Source organism: Lycium barbarum, chromosome 6 (genome assembly GCF_019175385.1).
Source record: "Lycium barbarum isolate Lr01 chromosome 6, ASM1917538v2, whole genome shotgun sequence".
In the NCBI taxonomy this organism is placed as follows: Eukaryota; Viridiplantae; Streptophyta; class Magnoliopsida; order Solanales; family Solanaceae; genus Lycium; species Lycium barbarum.
In genome coordinates, this window is record NC_083342.1 from 114,564,568 (window position 1) to 114,585,908 (window position 21,341).

Genomic DNA, 21,341 nt, shown 5'->3' on the forward strand with positions numbered 1-21,341 from the left:
TTCAAGTCTACACGATTCAGAAATCTTCAAGGTGAGAAAGTTCATTGATGTTCATACTTGCCCAATTGTGGAGAGAATGTTGTCACAACGTCATGCTACCTCAGTAACCATTGAAAAAATGGTGAAGAACAAGTATGTCAATCTTAAATCAACATACACTCCAGCAGAAATCATGGAAGACATGAGAAACCAATACGGGGATTAGGATGAATTACAAGAAAACATATAGATCAAGAGAAAAGGCGCTTGAAATGTTAAGGGGTTCGCCACCTGAATCTTATCGTAAACTTCAAGCTTTTCCGTATATGGTAAATAAGACAAATCTAGGGTCTTTCACAACGTTAAACAAAACAGTAGACGGGCACTTCTTGTATGCTTTTGTCGCACTCAGTGCATCAATCAGAGGATGGAAATATTGTATACCGGCTGTCGTGGTTGATGGGACTTTCCTTAAATCATCATACGCGGGGACCATGCTGTGTGCTACTGTACTCCATGCAGCAGGTAAGTTTTACTGACATGTTTGAATAATGCTATTATGTTCAGTTCAAAGAATCTTTTTAATATATTTTTTGCTTGTCAGTACAATATTGATTCTTTCTAATTTGCTTAATTCAGGTAAAATCCTGCCACTAGCATATGCTATTGTTGATTCTGAAAACAATGCGTCATGGGATTGGTTTTTTCGAAAGTTGAAACAGGCTTACGGTGAAAAGGACAACATGTGCATAGTCTCTGATCGGCATGATAGCATTTTGAAGGCGGCTTCGAATGTATATCCAGATGTGCCTCACTATAATTGCATCTACCACCTATGGAACAACGTCAAAGGTAGATTCAAAATGGAGCATGAGCGATTAAAGCCCATATTCTTTGCAATGGACAATGCATACACGAGGGCAGATTTTGATCGCCTCATGGAAGATATGGACAATATCGATGATAGGGTGAGGGTTACCTGTTCGATGTTGGCTATGAAAAATGGTCCATAGCTCATTCCACAGTAAACAGATCCATGGTGATAACTTCAAATATAGCGAAGTCCCTAAATTCAGCAACTAGACATGCAAGAGACCTGCCAATCAAGAGTTTGCTACAATTCATGATGGACTTGGTTATGAGATGGAACAATGACAACAGAAAGGATGCAACAGCAACATTTACTGAATTAGGGAACAAATATAACATAATAATGAAGGCGAATATCATTTTGTCGGATAAAATGACGGTAAAAAATTATGTTTTCATTTTTATTTCATATACCTGACTACTCCCCCCAGCCCCCGGCCCGTTTACTGATGACATTTAGAAAAAAATTCAGGTAATGGCTTCAACTCATTATGTATATTTAGTTATGGATGGTGAAAAGCGCAACATAGTGTGCATGCGTGAAAAGAAGTGCAGTTGCCAACGATTTCAAATCGACGGGATCCCTTGTCCACATGCTATGGCGGTATTGAGCTACACACATATGGAGGTGTAAAATTATTGCGCTGCTTATTACACCAGAGAATACTTTTTGAAGGCATATGAAATTCCAGTGAATCCACTTCCTGATGAGAGTGCATGGGACATTCCAACAGAGGTATTAGATCAAATAGTCAAACCATTGACATGGATTCGCAGACCAGGTAGACCAAGGGTTAAACGATACAAGGGAATTTTCGAGTATTTTGCTACTTCAAATCCAATCTCATGTGGTCGGTGTGGACAAAAAGGGCACAACAGAAGGACATGCAAAAATGCTTCCACAAGAATCTAACAAATGTTGTTCCAAAAAATGCTTTACTGTTTCTTGTTCTATTTTTCGTTTGAATGAAGCAACTGTTTACGTTGCAAAAATGTTGCCGGATAATGCATTTACACTACTATTCTCTGATTTTTTAGAATAAAAAAGCTACTTTTTCCCATGCACTGTTTGCTGGAAGATTGTGTTAATTCTTCTATACCTTTTGTATAAGTGCATTTGTGTTGCTATTTTGTATAAAAATAATCTTTGCTGCTCAACAGGTACACCAATCCGTTGCTATTTTATCCTTCAGTGCTGAAACTTGCAGTAGGGACATGAAACAAGTCTAAAATTAGGTTATGTATGAAGGTTTATGTATACAGGTTCAATATATACTATATATACAAAAATGTGTATATATATAGAAAATATACAACTTATATACAAACCTTTTGTATGTGTGTGCCAGAAAAGGAATAGCCTCGGTTCAAATTCTCAACCACTGCAGTTGCACCAAAACCAGGTGCGTGCTTCCATTTCTGGTATGCAGTGTTACTCCAAGTGCACGCACAACCACAATACGTGAGCACATCAAGCTATTTCAGCTTATATATACAAGTTTTATACATAGGAAAGTTCACTATATATGTTCAACATATATATACAAAAATTGTGTATATATACAGAAAATATAAAACCAATAAAATATGTTGAAGAAAATGACATTGAACAAGAAACTGAACGAATGATATTAACACACTGAGTTTTACGCATTGACATAATATTCAAACATAGGTAAAATCCAAACAGATTCTTCAACAAAAACTATACAATTGTATCTGCATTAACATATGTCACCTACTATATTTGCAACTATCCTAAAATCTAATTCTTCTCCAAATCACTCCAAGCTTCAATCTACCAGTAGACTCATCATCACTAACTGTGTTTCTACTTTGTTTCTTTTTTCCATAATCCCGTAACAGTACCCCATATCGGCTCTGGAAAGCATCAATATCATCTATATCTTTGGGGATTTCAATGCCTTGAATCAGGTACTCAGCAAAAACAACAACAAATATACCACAGTCCCTGCAACAAAAAGTCACACAAATTTGGTACAAAAATCTAAAAAGAAAACAAAATGCATAATGAAAAAACAACATCAGTAGTAATTTACGTGTTAGCTTGGGTTGGCAATCCATCAACTATCCGGATCTAAAAATCAGGTGCTGGTATTCCATCACTCCTACTGGCCCAAAAGTCCGAGAAAGATAATCTCACTAAAATCCAATGCTAATTCTCAGTAACATTTACAGGGAAAAAGATATCATCAACAGTTTACCATGGCACATTGCACCTCATGAAATACCCCAGCATATATTCAGCAATTGGATCTTCTTGAGTAATAAGGTTGACATCTTTATTTTTCGCCAAAAATTGCTTGTCCATAGTTTGTATCAAGCAGTTAAACCAACAATCAGTTGTTGTGAATTTCAATGAAGCATCAACACTTCCATATTTTCCTTTCTTCCTCAAATAATAAAAAAAACACATCAATATGCTGAAAAATGTGAAGAAAACACATAGTCAAGAAACACACAAATTGTAATGCGTACATTTCTCTTACTGCTATATACACTTATTACATTAAGTGTATATACATTTATTAAATGTATATGTAAATGCATATACATTTATTATACATTTCTTATACACTTATTATACAAAAAAAAAACTTAACTGCCTATAACAGGATACGCTTAATAAATTTATAAAAAGTGTATATACTCTTCATAAATGTATATGTAACTCCATATACACTTATTATACAAAAAGAAGGCTTAACTGCCTTTAACAGGATATGCTTAGTATACACTTATTATACAATTAATATACACTTATTACAAAAAAAAAAAAAAAAACCTTACTGAATCACTTAGTGGTTGCTCGGGATATGCAAGTATGAAGAACATTTCTCTTTCTCCAATAGATGCAACTCCAAAGTCAAAAATCTTTTTCAGCTTATTAACTTTTTCTGAATAAACAAGCCTGCAAGAATTCATGATAAAGAAAAAATCAAATGAAAAACATAAAGTGGACAAAAACACAAAAACAGAAGCATAAATTGGGGAAAAAGGAGCATAAAGTGGAAAAAAACAGAAATAGAACATTACTTTTCCTTCACTCGTATCGACCGATTAACAAAATTGTTGAACTTTTTTAACAACTCGAAATCAATAGCAAGTTCAACACTTGTTTCGAAGGGGTACTTTGTAGAGAAAATGCGCTTAGTTAAAGGCGCAACAGGACCTTGCACGCTACTACCACCAGATTCAAAATTTGTCACATATGGTGATTCACATGCCTTAGCTGGTTTCCGGGGTCTACGAGCCACTACAGGTGTGTCGTCCAAAACAAAAAACACCTTTGTCCCGTTCTAGAGAATCCTCCACCACATTTTTCTCTAACTTTGTAATAACAACATTTTTGTCCGCTCCCTCGATTACATTTTTACCCCTGCTAGGTTGGGTAAGTTTTGAGAATTCGGTATCAGATATAGCAGCCCAATCGAACTCCTCAATGTTATCAGCTAACTCATCCCCACTGTTATTACATTTTGAAGCAGTCAAATTGTCAGTAAAACCTTCGGTGATTTTAGAGAAACCCCAGTTACCACCTTCCGTAGTCTTATCATTTTTATCATCCACAAAATCCTTGACCACATTATCAACCCCCTCCGTAGTCGTATCATTTTTATCACTACCAGGCTGAGTGAATTTCGAGAATTCACTATCAGGGATAGCGGTCCAGAATGCATCTTCCCCTCTGTTTTTATCCTCACCCAACACATGATCACCCTCCTCCTTACTCTCAACTACATGATCCTCCAACACATCGTCACCCTCCTTGTTACTCTCACCTACCTGATCCTCCAACACATCGTCACCCTCCTTCTTACTCTCACCTACCTGATCCTCTAACATATCATTACCCTTATCCTTACTCTCACTGTTAGCGTGGGCATCAGACAAATCACCCTCATTGTTATTTTTTTCTCTCCTCCCCACCATTGTTCTCCCTGTTACTCTCACTGTTAGCGCGGGCATCAGACAAATCACCTTCACTGTTATTTTTTCTCTCCTCCCCACCATTGTTCTCCTCGTTCACCATATGATCATCACCTATAGAATGCCCCCTAGTATGTCATCCATTTTTTCAACCCCATCATCACCGACCCCGTCACTATCATGGTGGTCCTCCTCTCTTCTATCACGTTGTTCTCACACATCATCCTTTATTTTTAACGCTTTAAAAATCTTTTGGAAGGAGGAACCCATTAATTCCTTCATTGTGGCAACCTCACCAGATAGCTTAAAAAAAGGGGCAAAAATCAGGACATCAAAATTAACAAAAAAATTACTACTCTGATTGAAAAATATAATTCAGACAACATATATACCACGTTGAAATACCTTCTCAGTAGTGTCAAATCATCACTTTTCATGGTTGCTTTATGCTTTTTGGGAAGTTTAGTAGACGGAATACTCTGTTGAGAACTCGCATCCACACAAATTTCATCTTCTTTACAAACAGGTTCAAAAGCAGGCAACTCGAACGATGATTTTTCAACATCAGATGGCACAATATTACTCAAAACCACCTGCATGACACAAAACAAAACAAAAAAATGAGCATGAAATCAAGTACTAGATAATAAATTCAAATAAAATAAAAAACTTTTTACCCCATCTCGGCTAAGATTTAAAAATGATTTCTTCAAACTTTTGTAGGTCACCTTTTGATTATCACCTACAGACCAATTTAGAATGCGTGGCACTCTATCTCCTATCCGGTTAGCAAGATTTTTATCGGCATATCCACAATATTCATAAAACCAACATTGAAAAGCCAAAGGCAAACCGCCACACTGATACATGCTACTCATCTTCCAAACCCTGTTCTTCATCGACTCCAACATAGTCGAAAAAATACTTTCCCCCAAGGGTATGATTTGTAATCACCAGTCTCGACCAACAAGAAATCATCCTTTGTTATGACATCAATATTTGTAATAGAGAAAATAAAAGTATGAATGAAGTACAAAGTAGCAATCATTAATGAATTCTTATCAAATTGTCATTTTTGTTTGTCAAAATATTCAACCAGTTCACCCTTTGTAACCTTCAACATACAAGGAAAATACGCTGCCATCAACCGACTTGGCTAGTCAAGAGGATAATTCTTATTATCACTGCCAGTGCACTTTAAGCAGGTAATTAGAGCAAACTCCCCAAGTCCAAAGCGTAACCTAGTCTTACTCACTCTAATCCATATCTCATCATCTTTATCCGACACAACTTCCCTAAGCAGTAATGCATGTATAAGTTGGTTTTGGATGAAAACTGGTAGCAAATCTAAAAAATAACCAAAATATGTATCTTTAAACATCTGAATTATCGAAGCATCCAATTTGGATTTCAACTTATCCACAATGAGACAATTTGTGTGGACACTAACTCGAGTCGAGAAACGATCACGGGGACGAACATAGAAATCCCAAAGCTGCAATACAAATACACGATGTGATTATACATCTCATATACACTAAACATACATATATTATACATCTCATATACACTAAATATACAGATATTAGACATCTCATATACACTAAATATACAAATATTATACATCTCATATACACTAAATATACAGATATTACACATCTCGTATACACTAAAATATACAGATATTATACATCTCATCTTATATACACTAAAAAATACACAGAGAAAAAAGAAATAACAAATTTTTTAAAAATACCTTCAAATCAGGCTTGCTACGACAATTTTTCTTCTTCACAAGAACCTTTTTTGATGACCCAACATCATCTTTATCATCCTCATCCCGACGAATAGGTTTCTTTCTTTTCTTTGAAGGACCGACATCATCTTGGTCCCTGCTCGCTTCCCCACCCACTGCTCGCTTCCTTTTAGAAGCATTGCCTTTTTGAAGTTTCAATTGTTTTTTGCCAGAATCACTCCCCATTTTACTTTGTGACCTAGTTATAACTTTACCAGAGGGTATATCATCGACACTCTTTGCCCCTGTTTTTCTAAGAATGGGAGTTTCAGTAAAATCATTATCCACAACAACAAATTTAGTGTCGTATTTCACCTCTTTACCTGCTAACTTCAACTTACTTTTTGTTGGTGACTTCCGCTTAGGCATTATTATGTGAAGAGAACTGTCAATTTCGATTTAAAATAGAAGATAAAAGAAACCCCTTTCAGTTATGTTTTTGAAAAGAGAAGATGTGTTTTTTGGGGTTCAGTTATGAAGAAACCCATTTGAAAGAGGAACGACACGTTAGGGGTGGGTTGGGGAACTAGACGTTAGGCGTGGGCTGGGGAAATAGATGTTAGGCATGAGCCGGCCATTTTTTGCATTAATTTGGGCCGACCGGACTCCTGGTGGGATTAAACCCAAACAATGATCAAATGTGGGATTAGTTTGACTGAGTGAACACACAGTGTCCTTTTCCCTAAATTAAAACGAAAGGAGTATAGTTTTTTATGTTGGGCTCGTGCACAGCACGGGCTAAGAGCCTCTAGTATATAATATTTGTAACATGAAATAACTTTTTGCGTCTAGCTTGCACAAATGATTACTCCAATAGATAATTACTAACTTATTTAGCACCATAAACTGTTGAAGCCAAACAGGTGAATTCAAAGGCCGTCCCTTAAATGCAAAGCAAATCTAGACTTTGAAGTTTATGAATTCTGAAATTTAGTATACGTAGATAGTCGATGAGTCTCTAAAAACATATACAAAGGGTTGAACAAAAATACTGAGTTACATTCCATGCTAAATTCGCCCCATCTTGAATGTTTGCTTGAATACTACTGTAAGTACATGAGAAATCATTAGTATAGGCTTTTTGATCATAATAATGCACGGCTAGTTAATATGGGGAAATAAATCAGCAAAAACTAGTTTTGTTCTTGTTGTGTAAAAATACCCAAACTTTACACTATATTAATAAGGACGGGCATATAATTACAGCTTTTGGATAGTAATTGCAAAACTCAAACTATTAAATTATAATGGAGAATACTGAAATTAAAGTAACTAAGGATAGTAGAAGAAGGGGATGAGAAACACAGAGAAAATTAGAGATGAGAAGCACCGTCTTTACCTAAGCATATATAATCATCACGCACATCCCTATTCATCGCACAAACCAATATTATGACAACTATATATATTTCCTCTTGTCTAGTAACTCTTCGACATGCATGATGCATACCTCAATCCGGATCCCAATGGCAGTCCAATAACCTTATGTTGGGCTATTTAATCATTTGATCCTAGCGTAAACCACTCACAGGCCCAATTGCCTCATTTTGGTCTGTCTCATTCACAACATGTTACATGGAATTTCGTAATGTAACTTTTTTCATGCGTGAAGTACTTGGATTTGTAGTGTTACGTTTTATCCATTCAAAGGGAAAGAGGAGTTGGTGGTATGTTGAGCCCGGTAATAGGAACCTATGAGCAAATTAAAAAACCTACGAAAAGATTATGAGACTTCTAAATCTTCCAAATTGCAATGATTACCCTGGTATAATTTTGCCAAGTGAAGGATGAATATCTTATTGGTTAATTAATGGAACGAGTGGTAATCTTCTTATAGGGTTTTTGATAATTTTAAAGTCATGAGTTATTTTTAAGAGCTGAATTAGATCCAATTTTTTTTCTTAACAAGCAACTAGTGCTTTATGATTCACTGAGTTAAATATGATATACAAGCTTTTACTTGTGTTTGGTTTGAAGCTGAATGAACTTAGATAAAGTTTTTATTTCAATTTTAGTCTTAAATAGTTCAGTAAGGATACAATATGAAAAAGGCTTTTGTTGGGGTAGTCTTCTCATTTTGATTGTGATATTATTATCTTACGTTCAATGTCAGATAAATAATATATACCAAGGATTTTGGTGTAAATTTATGTACAAGAATTACCTAACATATATATGTTTTTTTAAATTGTTTTATTACATAAGGGGTAGGGAATTACAACGTGGGGATTCGAACCTTCACCAACAAAGGTGAAAATTCAGATAGCTAACCAACTGAGCTACTAGATACTTAATATCAATAATCAAACACTACATAAATATAATTCTAAATTTACTCTAGATTAGGAATTCTACTCCTGACAACTAAGCGGCCCCTTAAAAGATATAGCTTTTTGTGGTCATATAATATACATGGTAAACATGATTAATCACTTATGTAATATGACTCAATTACATATATACCTTTTGTATCTTAAAATCAAACAATTTCTTTCATGTCCTATAGAAATCCTAAATAAATATAATGATGTCATCTCTAGTTTTTTAAACAATAAATCTCCTTATATAATGAAAACCTTATAAAGGAACGGTCATCTAACTTAATATAATTAAGATAATTTGAACATTAAATAAGAAAACTATTATAATTCTTATAAGATAAAATATTATAATTTTAAAAAAAATACAAATAGCTTATATGTTTAAAGTGCAAGAGAGTCATTGTTAATAATTGTTATATCTTATTAAATAATATTCTCGTCCTATTCAAGAGGTTTGAAAGATACATATTTCCAAAATTGTTTATTATCTTTTGAATCAAGTATGAATAAAATTCTCAACATAATGATATCCTCTTAGATTTCACAAAATTTAATGCATATGCGCCTTTTACATGTAGTGTTAATTTGTCGTTTAATAATTATATTTTAATATACTTCATGTTTTAAATTTAAATGCTTAACATTCTAGTAAAATGAAAATATTATTCAAAATAAGATTTGAGTAGAAAAGTGTAGGGATGTAATTTTTTGATTTAAAATATTGGGAGTGTATTTGTAATTAAGTCATATTATAGAAGTATTTAGTAGTATAATTTTACCCTTAGTAATATATTCTTTTAAATTGAAATATATATAGCGTTTTGACTTTTAATGAAGATTATCAAACAAAAATACCGACTTTTCAACTCACTTACACTTTGTTTGGATGGTTGTTACAATGTTTCGTAATGTATCATATTATATCATGTTGTGTTGTATTGTATTGTATTGTTTTGATACATATAACGTTTGAATAAATTGTATCGTTTCTCGTCATTACATAATGTTAAACATCAAAATTTTGAAGGATAAACCTACAAGAAAAGTAGGATATAGTATAGAGCTAACATAAAAATGTATGATAAAAGATAAAATATGATTACTATATAATACGTAGAGACAAAATGAGAAAGAATAATAAGGTAATGGCGCGATAACATCAAATCAGTCGTTATATAAAATGAGACTTTTCATCATTACATAACAATAGATTTACCTATATGATATAATAATTTAAAATAACAATAAAAACAAACATTGTATTTAAACTAAAAGTACAAAACAACCATCCAAACAAGCTATTAGTGTGCTCATGATTTCCTCCATCCTTCTTCCTAATAGAAATTGATTTCATTAAAACTTATCAAGATAAATCATTAGGTCATAAGATAGTATTAATTATTAATTAATTATAAGAGGGGACTATGAGATAGTATTACCTAATTCATTCAATCTAATTACAAGGGGCTCTTAAGTAGGGTTGGAAATCACAAGGGGTGCATTATTAACTTGTTCCAAAGTTGAGGGTATGCTACTAAACCTAATCAATTTATCAAGACCCTTGACAAGACAAAATTTGTCTCCTTGGAAGAAGAAACACAGAAGACAGAATCTTGAACAGTGTCTTGGGCAATGGCGACTCCTCAAGAAGCAAAGCTCCACCAGTTTCTTCAATGGCAAGAGGTCTCCCAAAATTGTTTCTTGGAAATTTGTCTTTATACCCTTTACCATTATTTTGCATAAGTAATAATGGGTTATTCACTAACTTGGACTTCAAATTCAGTTAAACAGAGTAGAATTACGTGGTTGCAGAATCAAATACAGTGATTCCACTAAAGGCTTTGGAATTTTCTCTTCTAACCATGCATCTGATGGTAAAGTTTTGAACTTTTGCCATTTTTCTATTTTGCTTTTATATTATTGCAGCAGCATTGCTTGGTTATTTGGTTGGTAATTGAATGTGGAATTGTTGATAAGAAAGTAAGCTCAGATTAATAGAGAGCTCTTCTATTTATCTTGGTTTCTGTTGTCCATTTTGTTTCTTGATAATCATTAAATTTCTATGGTTTTTTCTTGAGCCTGTGAATATTTTGATTGATTGATTGAATATTAGTCTAGCATCATTTGTTCTTTAATATTATCCTCTGCTACGGGTTAAAAGGCATGATCTTTTGTTTGGCTTACTGCTGTTTGGATATCAATTGTCCCAGTTATTTTTTATCTTTTTCTTGTGTATATACGATTTTGTTGTTTAAAGGTGTGTTCAAGTTAAATATGCAAACATTACTTATATAAATAATGGAAGGAAATATTAATTGAGTCCTGTATCTTGGGACTTTATTCGTTTGTATTGTAGAACTTTAATTATAGAGGAATAAGATGGAAATATGTCCCGATTGTGCATGCTTATTTTGCTTCGTCAAACTGTATCAGGGATACTACTGGTGGTTCCATTAGATTTGGCTATAACTCCAATGAGGGTACTTCAAGATCCTCTTCTTGGACCTGAATGTAGGTCTATGCTCGAGGAAGGGGAAGTAGATGACAGACTCTTGATTACCTTATTTCTAACCGTGGAACACCTACGAGAAAACTCTTCATGGAAGCCGTAAGTATTAAATTAATCAGTGTTCATTCTTAGATAGAAATTAATGCATTTTGGGGTGGCAATAATTGCTAAAAGACAACAGGTACTTTGATATGCTCCCAACCACATTTGGAAATCCACTTTGGTTTTCTGACGATGAGCTTTTAGAGCTTAAAGGAACTACATTGTATCGGGCTACACAGTTGCAGGTATATTTCTTAGTATATGGCATAGTTTTAATTAGGTCTTTTTCTTTGGCCATACATAAATCCTTCGTACCTGCCACTGTGACCTTAATAAAATAAGTTGGAGACATTCCTTTCCTCTATAGCTAATTGTTTAACTAAATTAGCATGAATTTTAACCCGTTCTCCACATTCACTTTCAAGCACATGTGACCTAAGGCAGGTTTCTGTTGCAGAGGAAAACATTGCAGTCTTTATTTGATGAAAAGGTGAAGAGGTTGGCTGAGAAGCTTTTAACTCTCGATGGACATCCAGAAAGGTGTGTGCCATATCAATCTTTTATAACTAGTGATGAGTGTAGAATTTACCCTTGCCTGTCCTTATCAAAAATCAAAAATCAAAATAAAAAAATGAATTTACTATTGCCTGCGCAATACAATACTGCCAAATACGAAGTTACATACTGTAATCACCACTTTACAGTGGAGAATTACTGTGCTTAGATTCGGCTCAAAGGACCTTACATAATGTGTTGACCGCTTCTTACCTATGCATACAAGAAAACTTGGTAGCCGCAGTTTTATTGTTGTCATTATTTAAACCCTTGGCTTTTTGCTTGTAATTTGAATCATAATCTTCTCATTTGTCAACGTTACGTCAGTTGGAAATGACATTATACGCAGTCCATGCCTGCATGATTCTCTCTATGCTGAACACATACTCACTGTCGGAGTGATGATCAACAATTCATGCTAGATAGAAAGCTATATGCTGCTCACCAGTGTGCAGTGGAGAATACACATGATATTAGTATACTTGGATTTAGTGCAAACGATGTTACATACGAATGGTACTTTCTCCTTTTGAAATTGAATGGCTTCGTCAGCCAATGTGCTGGTCTTGTGGTTTTATGATGTGTTGGAGTTTATAAGTGCCTCAGTTATTTTGAACTCTTACCCTAATTTTAGATTTTTAAACTTATGATTGACAAGTTCATAACTTGTTGCTTTTTGGCAGAGATGTGAAATTTGAAGACTTTCTCTGGTACGCACCTGTCTAAAAACTAGAGTCTTTCTCGTCCTAAACAATGGCTTTCATCTTCAAAGTTCACTATTAGATTAATTTTATGTAAGCTGCTGACACGTTTTAATATTTTGGACATCACAGGGCAAACTCCATATTTTGGAGTCGAGCACTAAATATCCCTTTTCCACGCGGTTATATATTTCCTGTGGATTCAGAAGGACAAGATAGCGGCAGTTCTAGCAAAGTCGTAAATTCTGGGACACTTGCTAATGGCTGCGGCAGTTTATCTAATGGAGAGTCTGCAAAAGGTGAGGTCAATGCTCATTGTCTTTAGAATATGTTTCTTCCAGCAACTTCCCCTCTCCAAAAAAAAAAGGAATTTTATTCTTTCTTGGTAGTATGAGATCTAGTTCTGTGTATAATTTTGAGCACCTATGATTTCAGTACCCGAGTATGATGTGCTCCAAGATAAAGTTGCTTCCGCTGCTTCCATCTCACAAGGAGAGATCGTTTGGGTGGAAGGTCTGGTACCAGGCATTGATTTTTGCAACCATGGTAAATCTAGCAGTCCCTTGGTACCACCTATTCTTGGATTAGTTCTCTGAAAATTCTGCTCTGCAATTATTTATTTGAACTATTTAATAATTTCTAACTGATCAATGTGATTATATGCATGTGTAATGGAACCGGTCACCGAAATACAAATATGCAGAAAGAGCTAAAAGATGTCTCCTGACTTGTTTCTTCCCTGATATCTGTAACATCTAAGGGCTGTTTGTTTCACCTGTTTCCTTTCTCCGTTGGCTTCAACTTTTTCAAATGTGTAGATACATCATGCATATATAATGCTATCTTGTCTCTCCAGGACCATAAAAGAAACTTATTCTAGGCATTTCTCTTCAATTAGGAGAAAGTACCACAAGATTGACTTCAATTGCAAGACTTGTGCAGCTGTTGTTTACTGTGTCGATTCTATTCAACTAGCCTTCCTTCTTCTGCAAACTCCTTTCCAAGAAATTATGATTTTGGCTTTATTTTGAAATGGATAGTGTGGATTCATATGCCGGCCCCAATTAACTTGGGATTGAGGCGTAGTAGTTGTTTGATCACAAAGAACTCTTGATGTTGATCTGTTTCGCTTTCTGTTAAAATTGCTCCATAGATTTCAAAGCTGCAGCAACATGGGAAGTTGATGGAACAGGATCAACAACTGGAGTTCCTTTCTCCATGTACCTTCTTTCTGGTAGAATCCTTAACCAATAATTCATAATTTTCTTACATTCTCAAAACAATAATTCATAATTTTCTTAGTATATGTTTTATTTACTATGCACTCTTTGCTAGTTGGCCAACTAACTCGTGTGTTTCCTGATTAAAAAGCTGGAGAAAATCCTTCCCAGATTGAGAAAGAGATATCAATTAGCTATGGTAACAAGGGAAATGAGGTACATTGATTCACCTGTTATGTGAGATTTCATACACCAAATTTAGCAAATGAAACATTGCTTTGCTTAATTGTGCTGATGATGCCTTTTGCCATTGATGAGTTATCTGGTAGCTTTAGTATGTTTACCACTGTTCATCATTGTTTATTATTAAAGTGGATCTGCTGAGACAGAAAGTTACATTCCTAAATGGTGGCTGGGCTGTTACATTAGTGAGCCAATCCTGATGTCTAACTGGCTTTGGTGTACAACAACAACAACAACATACCACAAAGTGGGGTCTAGGGAGGGTAGAGTGTACGCAGACCTTACCCCTACCTTGGGAGGTAGAGAGGCTATTTCCGGTAGACCCTCAGCACAAGGAGGCTTAGGTGTAATAAGTAGAAAATAATGCAGTTTTTAGTCTTATTGCCCTTTTATGGATCATAAAGCAGTAGAAAAGCATTTTTGGATCTTTGTTTTGGCTAGGCTGTTTGTCGATGTTTGACAGACTTCAGTCTAACTTCTTTACTTGAAGAAGGAAAAGAATGAATCTTCCTGGCAGAGAAAGGTGGAGGGCTGGGGGGGGGGGGGGGGGGGGGGTCGGACCAGAATAAAGGATCTGTGATCTCTTTCTCTTTTTTTTTTTTTTTTTTTTAATTTTACATGCAAGGTTCTCAAAGTATGAGACAGAATGGGTTTTTTTTATGGAGTGTACTGTTGCTAATTTAGTTGTTATCAGTTGGTATCCTGCTTGATTGCAATTTACTGCATTAAATCTAACTTTGTGAAGCATACGCTTTATGATTTTGCATTAGGCTTTTGAAACCATCTACCAAAGTCAATTTATCCTTTTCATAATTCTGAGAATAGGTTTATCTTTCTTTTTCTTCCTGTTCTTATTCTTTTTGTGTTTCATGTTAACATAGGTGGTTATCTTGTGACAGGAACTGCTGTACCTGTATGGATTCGTCATGAATGATAATCCTGATGACTATCTCATGGTAGCCTATCTGAACGAATATTAAGTATTATGAATCATTACTGGTTGCAACACATGCTTGATCTAGTCTTCATTCATGTTATAACATGGCCAATGTTAAGAAGTAGAGGTCTGCGTCGACTAAATTGCAGTATTCAAGGTCTTAATTAAAATCTGGGCTTCACCTAGTATAGTGGATGTCTGCTGGCATTCTTTAAAAACATATCAAGCTAGGGCCTTTGTTCGTTATGCTGTTCAGTCCATGTTTAATGTCAAGCCTCATAGCTATAATTGAATGTGCTTCATCAAGACACTTTGAGCGTTAAGAGGTCTTCTTTGAGTGGAACCTCATGGAGCACTGAGCATTAAGAGGTCCATATGGATCAGAATCAAGTGCTGACGGTCCTCATCAAGTTCTTTTGGTTTGGATGTTTACCTTCTTTAACTGGTCAAATAACAGATAGTATTAAGTTGGATTAAACATATGCAAGTGGAAAACAAATTTCAGGTTAATTATCCCATGGAAGCTATTCAAAACGTAGATTTTGCTGAGTCCAAAGCTCAACTTCTTGAAGCACAGGTCAGCAGACTTTGTCTTACAAATGATCTCGTGGAACTCTCAAACAAGTGGCAGGCTTGGTGTATCTCTATGTGCAGTGATAAGCTCATTTCTGTCTGCAGAAAGCTGAATTGAGATGTCTCTTACCACGAAGTTTGCTAAATCGTGGATTTTTCCCTCCATCTGACGCATCTGCGGACGACAAAGATAAATGCATCAGTAGTCAAGTTTGCAATTATAGTTGGAGTGGTCAACGAAAGATACCCTCTTACTTGCATAAGCTAGTTTTTCCTGCAGATTTTTTGAATGCATTAAGAACAGTAGCAATGAAAGAAGATGAACTTTATCGTGTTTCTTCCCTACTTGAGGAGGTAAGATCCATCTTCAGCAACATCTCCTGGTTCTTTTCATTTTTTTTTTGCTGACAGTTCCTGCAACTCAAGTTTCGGTTCTGTCAATACTTGATCACACAAAATTTCATGATCACTTCTGTTAATTAGATTGTTTCCTTTGACTTCTGCGACTATGTAGATTCATTTGCTCCATTGTTGAGAACTAGACGTCTACACCTTTTAAATGCTTCTAAAATCATGTGTAATGGATATGAACTGGATGAATTAGCGAGCTCTCTGCTGAAATGCTCTTTCTGAATTTAATTATAACTGCTCAAGGAGCAATTGAGAGACATGTTAAAGGCTGTGTATAAAATTTGCTATAAAATGAACTAAAAGGTTGCATGGAATTTAAATTTCTGCTCTCCCTTTTCGAGCCATCTGAGAAACCAAGGCGCGAACAGGTGCTTCATTATTACTCCCTCAGTCTTATTGTATGTGAAGGTGTTTGATAGAGCACAAGTTAAGAAAGGAAGAGGGACTTCTGGAACTTTTGGTCTTAAACATGCCATGGCATTTCTGTGGCTATAAAACCATCAGTGTCTAAATATATGAAGGTGTTATTCTTTTTGGAACGAACTAAAATGAAAGAGTGTGACATAAAATGGTAGTGGGAGTAGTATGTTTTGCTTTTCTCCATTGGTTTACTTTTTGTCTTGTCAACCTTTCTAAGCTTTTAAGCAAGAGAAAACCATTTTACTGGTACAGATCACTAATTTTTTTTATATCTCTCAAAGCTTGTTGGTTCTGGAGGAGAAAGGCAGCCAACTGACACAGAAGTTCAAGCAGCAATATGGGAGGCTTGTGGAGATTCTGGAGCTTTGCAACTTCTTGTTGATCTGCTTAACATGAAGTAATCTTCTTCCTACTACTATCATGCTGCCAGTTGTAATGTAGCACCAAAGTTATTATGGAGTAGAGGTGCATTTTAAGGTCTTGAATTTGCTTATTTAGCCCCTCCCCACCTCTCAAACCCCAAAGAGATCACAGATCAACAGAAATCAAAGAGTCAGCCAAATTCTGATTATGGTATCCTCCTTACCATCCTTCTTCCTGAAAATTTTCATGAAATGTCAGGAAGAGCATCTAAATAACTCCCTGTAGCCAAAAAGTTGAAATAGCTCATCTATTTACACTTGCTACATTTCTTGCTGGTTCATATTTTTTATTTTCCCATAATGCAATGGGAAAATAGGTTTGTTGAGGTTGGTTGGTTACAAATGCAGATTCAGACGTAGAAACTAAGAGTCATCTATAACAACAATTGCTGTGATCATTAGAACAGAACGTGCACTTTGATCATTCCGATTTACATAGAGAAATCTGGGTAGAAAAACCAGGATCTTCAGGAAAAAGCTGTTGCTGTGTTTTAGGCTCTGCTCCGTCTTGATCCAATTTTGTGAATTAGTCTAATTTGTTGGGAAAACGGGACTAAGGGAAAGGCTTTTTATAGATTCTTTTTGCTACTCGTATCTCTTAACAGTTGACAATAAAGTTTTTTTTCACCTGCTTACTCTCTAAACTTTGTTTGGTCAAAGGATGTTGGATCTGGAAGAGGGTTCAGGGACAGAGGAGAATGACGCTGAATTACTTGAGAAAGCCTGCACCGCAGAAATTCCAGAAGAACGTATAGAGTATGATCGAAAGCTACTCTCGAACTTGTACCTTGAGTGGAGTTTTTATAACTTGACTTATCAACATGAGAATCGCATGCGGGTTTAACTTTGTTAAAACTAACTTTATAGGGTGGTTCACTGCAGGTCGGGGACGAATGGCACTGTCCAGAATCATTTGCGGAGCAGAAATAGGCGATCCAGCATAATATATCGCCGGGGGCAGAAACAACTAACTCGTCTCTTCCTGAAGGAAGCAGAGCAAGCATTGCAATTAGCATTAACTGAGGAACTCTAGATAAATCTAACCCAAGATTAGTCGAGGTGTATTAGCTGGCCCTGATACTATTATCAAAAAGAATAAAGAATACCGAGTTATGGAAATTTTGCAAAAAGCTGCATTTACCAATTTATGTGCACCATTCAGTCTATACTCTAAAGAGAATGAAGTGGAAGTAATGTGAAAGCAAAATTTTCCCTACTGCATTACTTATATCACTTAGGTGAAAATCATTCAAGATCCTCCAAATTAATTAAACTTGTATACTCTTGGCAAAATTATCTTATGGGTTATTGATGAACTGTTGAAAGTCCCGTCAAGTTTCAAAAGGGCTTAATAGTTGATTATCACTTTAACACCAAAACAACTTGCATTACGATCGAGTAGTTCTTAAACAAAACAAAATGAATCTGAATGTCAAAAGAGTTGAATCATTTTCCTGCTACCAACAATTTCTTCAAAACAAGTATTGGGCAGGCTCTTGGGTAGAAATGAATTACTTCTATTTAGATTATGTAGACTTTGCAACTTTGAATTTTGTTGTCACTCCATGTGGTACTATTCAAGCACTTTGATTATGACGAATTTCTCATACGAAATTTAACTATGTTTATTTTAAAGATGTTTTTTTTTTTCCTTTTTCCGTTGGTTGGTATTGTTGTATGATATTTGTTGTATGATTTGTCAAGAAATAAGAAAAATTATTAAACTAAGTATTGGGAAATCTTTTGTAGTAAAATTGAAAAGATGGAACCGCTTTGATATTTATACACCACCAATTAGAGGGATTTATTGTAGAAGAAAAACACAAAAAAATAATCAAAACAACGCCGTTGCCGGGGATCGAACCCGGGTCACCCGCGTGACAGGCGGGAATACTTACCACTATACTACAACGACCTTGATGCTTCCGTCCTCAAACATGTTTTATTTGTTAGTTCCTCCGAACTCATTGAAAGCTTGTGTCAAAAGTTCCTCGAATCAGTTTGTCATTTCCATAAAGGATATAATTTGTCAATTCGAAGTTGCACATTATCCCTTTCCTGTAATGGATCCGTGGAGTTTACAAACTTACAATGAATCGCATTATAGAGTAATGCGTGATAGTTCAAGTTATTACTTCCTATACTGTTGGAGACGCGAGAAAACAGCACAAGTTTGCATTACAATTTGAAATAATAATAAACAAACTTGCTTATCCGTTAAAGTGCTTCTATAATTATTCGATGTAGAACTCATCAACTTTCCACTCGTGGGATTATACTAAGTATGTTGTTGTTTGTGGAACTCATCAACTTTAAATCCTATATCCATTTCAAGTGGGTATCAGTCTTCTAGCCTAGCAACATTCCTAAGTGTCCAACCAATACCATAGGCAACAGCCCCAGCAATGGCTCCATTGAAAAGGGTGAGGGCCGCGGGGAGAAGACAACTCTGACCTGCAATCTTGGCCTTGGCAATACCTAGTAGTGCAAGCACAACAGCAGAAAACACAGATGCACCTACGAATTTGTGTGTGTTATTGTGCGTGAATGGGATGAGCACAATGAATGCCAGAAGAGGGGCACAGCCACATAAAACGAAGGCAGCACACGTTACTAGCCCATTCCGCCATGGTTTCTCAACCTCCTCTTGTGGCAATGATCCTTTATCAGTTGCCATCTTCTTGTCCACCATTATGTCCCTATACTTAGCAAATATGTTCACCACCTTGCACCCAAGCAAATAGAGATTGTTAATTGATTGAGACAACAACTACACTCAGACCTCTCGATAACGGGTGTTATTCATCCGTATAATTTTTTGCTGCTATAGTGAAATGGTGTTATTGAGAATATAGAAAATAACATAGCATGAAAAATCTATTCCAAAAGAAGAGTCGGCCGTTATAGTGAAATGTTATTATAGAGGATGAATGTTAACAGAGAGGTCCGAGTTTGACTGTATATCACAACAATGTTGCAATTCCTATTAATTAGTAGATGGAACTAGAACGCGCACTAAATAAAGATCATAGATGTAAATAGTTACAGAAGCATACAGTATTAGCATCAGTAACATCCATTCCAAGTGCTTGATACTGTTGAAGTAATCCCTGCTTCTGGGGACAGTGTTGGTTGATGACATCCCACTCAGTGGCTGATCTCTTCTTGGGAGATACATCCCTTTGAGTTCTGCTGGACACAAAATCCCCAAAGCCCTTCGATATTCCATCAGCCAATAGATTAGCAAAACCCAACACTAAAACATCAACTGCAACAACAAGAAACATGTACACTATGAGCTGCAATCATTCATACACACATTTGCACAAGCCCTGGCTATTTCATCCAAGTTAATGGGAGAAAGCTAGGACCTTGGAATCAAATGTAACTCTTTTCCAATTTGTGTGTCTTAGTTTTGAGCATTCATTATCAGCTGAAAGAACTCCTTGGATTTCTTAAGATTATGAACAAATATAATAGTATCCTCCCTCCTAGTTGTCCCCACCAAACACAAAACAAAAAAGAAATAAGAAAAACCACAACATCTTTCAATAATGTAACTAATCATATCATCTCATATATACTGACTACAATCTCTCACTGTGCTTGCACTTATACACATCCTTTAACTACCATCAAGACATAATTGAATAACAAAAGTATCCCCCTCTCAAACGTTTAAACTTTTTTTTTTTTTTTTTATAATGATGGTGCCTTTGCTAGCTTGTATATTCTACCAGATACTTATTACCTCATACTAGGCATCAAACAAGCCTAGCCATCAAGGATGATGTATGCCATGTATAGTTCTAATAGGGGCAGCCCGATGCACAAAGCATGTTGCACCCAATGGGATGCGATGTAGACATTACAATCTACCCTAATGCAAACATTAGTAGCTGCTTCGACAGCTCGAACCGTGACCTATAGGTCACACGAAGAAAACTTTATTGTTGCTCCAAGGCTCCCTTCCGCCGCACATAGTTCTAATGTTTAGGCTAAATTATGGAACGATCTTACTTGAGTTCCACACACAACAGACCCCTTAAATCCAGGAAGCCATAAATGGATTTAACCTATCCACTTAACAAGCAGCATGGTGAATTGGGAAGAGAAGTAACGTACCAGAAGAATGATGGGTGGCAGAGATGGAAGAAACGAGGGAGAAAGAAGTGACGATGGCATCTGGCCCTGCACACATTATGCTCTTCACTACCTCTCCTCCTTTCCATGGTTCTTTCGGTCTTTCTTCCAGCAGTGGTGTAAATCCACCATTCATGTTCCTTTCCGCCATTTTCTCAACTGCTTGAACTCTCTGTTTTCAGGCAAGAGTATGTGTTGTTATTTCTATTGAAGGGGAAAAAAAACATTACTTCACTAGTAGTAGTCTAT

The 21,341-nt window shown here is 35.8% G+C and overlaps 4 protein-coding genes and 1 non-coding gene across 6 annotated transcripts; 2 read left to right on the forward strand and 3 right to left on the reverse strand.

Annotated features, from left to right (window-relative positions):
* The first annotated feature begins 206 nt into the window (after window positions 1-206).
* LOC132644429 (PKS-NRPS hybrid synthetase cheA-like) lies at window positions 207-992 on the forward strand. The gene is made up of 2 exons (XM_060361025.1): window positions 207-504; window positions 619-992. Exons 1-2 carry the CDS (start codon window positions 207-209, stop codon window positions 990-992), a joined length of 672 nt encoding a protein of 223 aa, XP_060217008.1.
* A 9,450-nt stretch (window positions 993-10,442) lies between these two features.
* LOC132645650 (uncharacterized) lies at window positions 10,443-18,168 on the forward strand. 2 transcript variants are annotated; one of them, XM_060362755.1, is made up of 16 exons: window positions 10,443-10,599; window positions 10,700-10,790; window positions 11,350-11,524; window positions 11,607-11,712; window positions 11,925-12,007; window positions 12,706-12,732; window positions 12,856-13,022; window positions 13,159-13,269; window positions 13,877-13,957; window positions 14,095-14,159; window positions 15,086-15,142; window positions 15,629-15,700; window positions 15,802-16,050; window positions 16,809-16,924; window positions 17,610-17,705; window positions 17,832-18,168. In XM_060362755.1, the coding sequence occupies exons 1-16, from the start codon at window positions 10,549-10,551 to the stop codon at window positions 17,980-17,982; spliced, it is 1,698 nt and encodes a 565-aa protein (XP_060218738.1). In that variant the 5' UTR covers window positions 10,443-10,548; the 3' UTR covers window positions 17,983-18,168. The 2 variants fall into 2 exon arrangements, with proteins under 2 accessions (XP_060218738.1, XP_060218739.1); XM_060362756.1 differs by having other exon boundaries at window positions 10,567-10,599; window positions 11,432-11,524.
* Window positions 18,169-18,792: 624 nt separating this feature from the next.
* TRNAD-GUC (transfer RNA aspartic acid (anticodon GUC)) lies at window positions 18,793-18,864 on the reverse strand. The gene has a single exon. It is a non-coding gene; the product is annotated as a tRNA-Asp (tRNA).
* Window positions 18,865-19,053: 189 nt separating this feature from the next.
* Window positions 19,054-21,300, reverse strand: LOC132600011 (uncharacterized). Its single transcript, XM_060313149.1, has 2 exons — window positions 21,075-21,300; window positions 19,054-20,217 (listed from the first exon to the last, which is right to left on the reverse strand). The coding sequence occupies exons 1-2, from the start codon at window positions 21,241-21,243 to the stop codon at window positions 19,976-19,978; spliced, it is 411 nt and encodes a 136-aa protein (XP_060169132.1). The 5' UTR covers window positions 21,244-21,300; the 3' UTR covers window positions 19,054-19,975.
* LOC132644430 (uncharacterized) lies at window positions 19,291-19,641 on the reverse strand. The gene has a single exon (XM_060361026.1). It carries the CDS (start codon window positions 19,639-19,641, stop codon window positions 19,291-19,293), a length of 351 nt encoding a protein of 116 aa, XP_060217009.1.
* Window positions 21,301-21,341: the final 41 nt, after the last annotated feature.